This window comes from Apaloderma vittatum, unplaced genomic scaffold (genome assembly GCF_000703405.1).
Source record: "Apaloderma vittatum isolate BGI_N311 unplaced genomic scaffold, ASM70340v1 scaffold33297, whole genome shotgun sequence".
In the NCBI taxonomy this organism is placed as follows: Eukaryota; Metazoa; Chordata; class Aves; order Trogoniformes; family Trogonidae; genus Apaloderma; species Apaloderma vittatum.
In genome coordinates this window covers 385-6,661 of record NW_009727337.1, presented here as the reverse complement: position 1 = coordinate 6,661, position 6,277 = coordinate 385, and the positions used below count along the sequence as shown (strand labels likewise).

At 46.2% G+C, this 6,277-nt stretch overlaps 1 protein-coding gene across 1 annotated transcript; it reads left to right on the top strand.

The window, feature by feature from the left end:
- Positions 1-537: 537 nt before the first annotated feature.
- On the top strand, positions 538-5,611 carry LOC104277095 (solute carrier family 22 member 7-like; the record flags this gene model as incomplete). Its single annotated transcript, XM_009873637.1, has 3 exons — positions 538-991; positions 2,647-2,814; positions 5,423-5,611. Coding segments are annotated over exons 1-3 (735 nt in total), but the record flags the coding sequence as incomplete, so codon positions are not given.
- Positions 5,612-6,277: the final 666 nt, after the last annotated feature.

The window sequence follows — 6,277 nt, the reverse complement described above, 5'->3', positions numbered from 1 at the left end:
AGTTTAGTGGCCAACCTTAGACAGATCTAATTAGCGCCTTGAGAATGCCTGATCTCGTCTAATCTCAGAAGCTAAGCAGGGTCAGGTATGGTTAGCATTCAAATGGGAGACCGCCCAGGAGTACCAAGTACTGAGAGCTTCCAGGTCTCTTATTAGGTACCCCTTTATACAGAGCACCATGGGAAGGGACATTTGCATCACCTGACCAATCCTCCCCATAGGCACAGCTGCCCCTGTCCTCCACCGTTATTTTCACCTGTTCCAGGAGCCCCAGAGAGCTTTTATCCTGGGGCTCTCAAACCAGTACATTCCCTAATGCAGGGATCTCCCTCTCAAATACCACAACAGAAGAAAAGAAGTCAAAAAAGAGAAGGTGCTTTGTGCTGGGAAACGGACATGTTGTGTGCACAAAGGATAATTTCTTTGGCTCTACCCCAAATTGAGGTTTTTGCTGTGACTTTTGACAGCCTTTCAGCAAGATCTCAAAGTCCAGTGAAGTGGCTGTGTGAAAAGCCATGGGAAGTTGAGCTCCAAGGACAGACACTGCTTCTCAAGCTCATGTTGCCTCTCCTTGGTACACAGCTGCTCTGAATGAGCAAACTCCATAGAAAAGATGAAATTTGAGGATCTCTTGCTGGAAATTGGTGGCTTTGGCAGATTCCAGATTTTGATTTTGTTTATCCTCTGCCTCCCAAGAATCAATCTTCCCATGCATTTCCTGCTGCACAATTTTCTTGCTGCTACTCCCTCTCATCACTGTGCAATTCCACACCAAGAGGCATTTGCGAACCTCACCATGGAGGAAGTTCTGCTCATCAGCATCCCCCGGGAACCCGATGGCACTTTCAGGTCCTGCGAGATGTTCTCGCAGCCTCAGTTTCATCTGCTGCTCAATTCCTCTCTGCAACCACAAAACAACTCCAGCATCCAGCACTGCCAGCATGGATGGGTCTATGACCACTCGCAGTTCACCTCCACCATCTCCACCCAGGTAATGCTTGGTCTGTAGTCTAGCCAAAAATGAAGCTACCTCAGTGTATTGAAGAGCAGATGGAGAAGTGTTCATTGGATGCACAGAGGGGAATCTGTATTTTAACCAGTAGAAATAACTCATTTAGAGAAGATTTCTTGGGATGGGGAAGCTTAGAGTTAGAAGCCACCTGTTATTATTATTGTTGTTGTTGTTGTTATTACTGTTATTATTATTATTATCATTATTATTGTTGTTGTTGTCATTGTCATTATTGCTGTTATTATTATACGCATCTTGCTTAGATTGATAGTTAGAAGCATCTTAATAGTTAAAAGCATCTTAATTTCTCCAGGAGATGGAGATATTGGAGGGAGTGGGGAGAAGACACACATACAGGATTTTCTCTGGTTGGGCCACATGGCATTTGCGCAGGATCACATCCTGTCAGGGCTTAATATGAGACCATGACTTGCTTTCTTGATTTGCCAAACGCTTTGTCACTTCCATCCCCTGGCCACGCCTCCTCACTGGGCTCCACTTCCCCGTCCTCTCCCCAAGATTGTGCTGCCTCTCTGCTCTTTCCGCCAGTGTCTCTTGTTGTCAAGTCAAATGGGGTCTCCAAGGACCTCCCGCAGAGGTGCAGCATGCTGGCCAGACATAACCTTGAGCCTGCCCAAGGTCCCTGCCCATCAAACATTAACCATCTGTACTCTGAAACACTTTGCTAGGGTGAACAGTGATACCTCTAGGTGTTAATGCTTTACCTTCCTTGAAAAGAGGCCCAAATCACAGGAGGTCTCAGGTCAGGGGACAGTTTTGTTCCATGAAAAGGGCACAGTTGAGTTGTGAGTGATAGTGGTGACTGTGTCAGTGAGAGCAGGGACAAGTCTTAACCTAGAGCTGGTGCTTCCTACCCACTGCACAACCACCCCTGCTCTTGTCAGGCACGCAGGTGAGGGTCAGATGTGCGCCAGGTCTGCACTGGATTTCTGCACTGTTTCAGCAAGAAAGGTGTAAAGAACCCTTGGAGGAAAAGGCAGGGGAGGTACTCCACAGAATAGTTGCTGCACCCACGATGCAGTGGCCTTAGGACATGTTCAAGAGGCCGAGGCTTTCTCTGGAGTCTTTTGCTCTTGCAGCAAGGAAGGTTGCTCAAGGTCTGGCTGGCCTTGCGAGAGAGGCTGTGAGGTTGAGTTGATGATTAAATTAGGTTTTGCCAAGTTGGCATGTATAGAAAATGAATTCTGCAGCTTGGCCACAGCATTATGTAATGATTAGTGACATTTGCACCTCTGAGAAAGTAAAATGATGCTCAATGAATGAATCAGGAAAAAACACCCACCTCAGCAGGGCAGAACCAGGAGCATGGCAGAAGGAGCTGGGGATGACAGGCCCCCAAGCAGGTTGACAGCAGCTACCACAGAGGTCAGGAGAGGAAAAAAAGGATCTCTTCATGATGATTGGTACCCAGGAAAGCTCTCTGATGCCAAACAAGTGTCCACAGAGAGGCTCTCACGGTGCGGGTAAATAACTGGACTCTGGCACTGAAGTTTAGTGCAGGATTCTATCCCTCTATCAGATTCGGACAATGTAAATTGCAAGACCTGATGTCTGACCACTGGAGGACAGGGGTGTGAAATGGCACTAAATGTCATTTTGGCCTTGTGTTTCAGTGGGACCTTGTGTGCGAGCAGCGTGGACTGAACCAGGCGACTGCAACCTTCTTCTTCATTGGCGTTACAATGGGGGCCGTGGTTTTTGGATACCTTTCAGACAGGTTTGACCCCTTTCAGGCTGTTCCTCCAGTTTCATGGCAAGAACTTCACTGTGACGTGCAAAAGGCAATCACTGGGACAGGGAAAGGAGAAAATACAATCATAAAGGGAGAATTCAGCTTGAACAATCCACTTGAAAATTAAAGTCATACTGGGAAGCAATGCAGCGGCTAAATGTTCCCATGGATCAGCCAGTTAGCAGCCCAGCAGAGAAGCAACTCTGGCCTTGGTTAGGCATAAGGTACAGTGCAGCGATGACCACAACACTGTGGTCAGCATTGCTACAGGAACAGTAAAAACTGAAAAAATCCACTGACTGAGACTGATTTCAGAGAAGACAACTGTCTAAAACAGAGGAAAGGTGGCTAATCCAAAACCAAAACAAGAGGCTCAAAGAGTTAACTCCTTGAGACTTACATGGAAATTGGTTAAGGGCACGCAAGCAAGGGGTTCAGAGCAAATGCATGCCACAGCTGAAAAAAAAAAAGTGTCCAGAAAGCAAAACCAGACTCTGTTATCACTAGAGAAACATGGTAAAGGAGGTTATTAGAGGCAAGGAGGCATTCCTCGAGGAAGAGCTGAGGCAATGAGGAAAACAGGAACAAATCTGCTCTCTCTGGCTAAACGTTAGAATGTGGTAATGCAAACCTGAAAAAAAATAACCTAGAAAGGGCATCAATTAAGAAATGAAATATTTTTGCAGAAGCAGGAAACCTACCAGAGAATGTGTAGTGCAGGCGTGCAACCAGGATGAGCTGTTCACTGTACGCTTGTCATTATTTCATGTCTGAGTTTCCTGCGCAGGAAACCGCTTCCCAATTTCCTTCCTTTGGGAGCAAGCATGCATTAGTGTATGGCAGGCTACAAAATCACTGCAGAGCAGAAGGGAAACAGCTTCACAGTATGAAGCATGCAGAGACTTAGTGCTGAAGATGGGAATTTTAACATCCATTGGTTTGCATGTGAGTACATCAGAATACTTTTAGAAGGCCCCAAGACATCTGGCTGATCTTCACACTGTGCGTCTTGGCTTTGTATCCAAAATGATTTTATGGCACAGGTGGAGTGAAAGAAATTCAGAATTGTGAAAACGAGCAGGACTCCGTAAGGCAGAAGAGAAGGTGTCTGATAGAGCAAAATGAAAAATAATTTGGTTTTCAAATGGATTGTGAGGGGGAAGAGTCAGCAGAAGATCAAGGTGTAAAAGGAGCATCTGGAAATAAAAAGGCTGTAGTGTGAGATATAAATGAGTTTGTGCTCACAGTGGGAGAACATGTGGGAGAACCAGGGGAATGCCAGCAAACTGCCAGGGGCAGGGAATGGTCATCCTAGAGACCTACAGGACCTTTGGGATGAAAAAGCTGGAACACTGTTGGCATTGCGTGACCTCCACAGCAGAGAAAGGTATCATGTATCAAATCAGTTTTAAACTGGTTTCCGAAAAAGATCTCAGAAACTACACTCCAAGCAGACTGACATCTGTCTGTACGCAGCAAATTAGCAGAAACTATTCTGAAAGATGGAGTCAGTGGCCATATGGATGGATATGACGTACTAATGAGGAATCAAGGAGGAGGTTGCAAAAGATCAATGCCTTCCAAACATACTGGATTTCTTTGAATGCACCAGCAGGCATGTGAACAGGGGAGATACCATCTACATAGATTTCAAGAAGTTTCTTTAACAAAGGCTCCTAAAGAAACTGATCTCTTCCAGGATAAGAAGGAAGGTTTCTGCATGACTAAATAATTGATTAAAAGCCAGAAAGCAGAGGGGAGATTTAATTGTTCGGTTGTGACAATGGAGGAGACCTGTGGGGACCTGTGCTTGGCTTTGTGTGCTTTTCAGCACATTTATAAATTATCATAGGATCATAAAATGTGTTGGGCTGGAAGGGACCTTTAAAGGTCATCTAGTCCAAACTCCCCTGCAGTGAGCAGGGACATCTTCAAATAGATCAGGTTGCTCAGAGCTGCATCAAGCCTGACCTTGAATGCATCCAGGGATGGAGCCTCCACCACCTCTCTGGGCAACCTGTGCCAGTGTTTCATCATCCTCATTGTAAAGAACTTTTTTCTAACATCTAATCTAAATCTACCCTGCTCTAGTTTTAAACCATTGCCCCTCGTTCTGTCGCTACACACCCTTGTAAGCAGTCCCTCCCCAGCTTTCCTGTAGTTTTCTTCAGGAACTGGAAGACCACTATAAGGTCTCCTCAGAGCCTTCTCTTCTCCAGGCTGAACAACCCCAACTCTCTCAGCCTGTCTTTATAAGAGAGGTACTCTAGCACTTTGATCATTTTTGTGGCCCTCCTCTGCACCTGCTGCAGCAAGTCCATGTCCTTCTTGTGTTGAGGGCTCCACAGCTGGACACAGTACTCCAGCTGAAGTCTCACTAGAGCAGAGTACAGGGGCAAAATCTCTCTCCATCTGCTGGCCATGCTGCTTTTAATGCAGTCAAGGATGTGATTGGCCTTCCAGGCTGCAAGCATGCGTTGGTAGCTTATGTCCAGCTTTTTGTCCACCAACACTCCTAAGTCCCTCTCTGTGGGGCTGCTCTCTACCACATCATCCCTCAGCCGGTATTGAGAATGAGCATTGCTCCGACCCATGTGCAGGATCTCACACTTGGCCTTGTTGAACCTCATGAGGTTCACGTGGGCCCATTTCTCCAGCTTGTCCAAGTCACTCTGGAGGACATTGCATCCCTCTGGCATGTTGACTGCACCGCTCAGCTCGGTGTCATCTGCAAACTTGCTGAGGGTGCCCTCAAATCCACTGTCTATGTTATTGATGCAGATATTGAAGAGCACTGGTCCCAGCACAGACCCCTGAGGGACAACGCTTGTCTGGAAAAGAAGCAAGTGAGGAGGTTATGCTGAGAGGCCAGGATGGTAGAGATGAGATCTAAGTGTGGAGAACAGCAGAAGGAGATTAAAGAACTCCGTGACTGGATGGGAGTATCAGAAGACAAAATTTCAGGCTAGATCAATCTCAAATAAAGAGAAACAATTCTACCTTCTCATTTAAACTTGAGACCTCTGAGCTGACCGTAGCTGCTCAGAAGCAAGACTACAGGGTTATGACAGACACCTCTAGGCAGACATCTGCTCAGCAATGAGTAGTGGCTGGGGAAGCAAATGGAAAATTTAGAATCATTAGGAAAGGAATATAAAATTAAAGAGAATATCACTACACAGTGACATGTAAATGCATGGTGGCCCCACATCTTTAATACTGTGTGCCATTTAGATTTCATAGAATCATTTAGGTTGGAAAAGACCTTTAAGATCAAGTCCAGCTTCCCTATGTCTAAAGGATACAGAAGAAGTGGAGAAAATTCGGTAAAGCTAACAAATAAGACCAAGTTATGGCTTGGCTTCCACCTAGCCAGACCAGGACCTTTCAGGCTGCTCAGGTGGCATCTAACAAGGGTCTGACAGCCTGCTGTGCCCTTGCGAGCATCCTGGAGCGGAGCTGACTGTGCACTGACCACCTGAGCTGCCTGGAAAGGCTTGCAGCCCATGTAA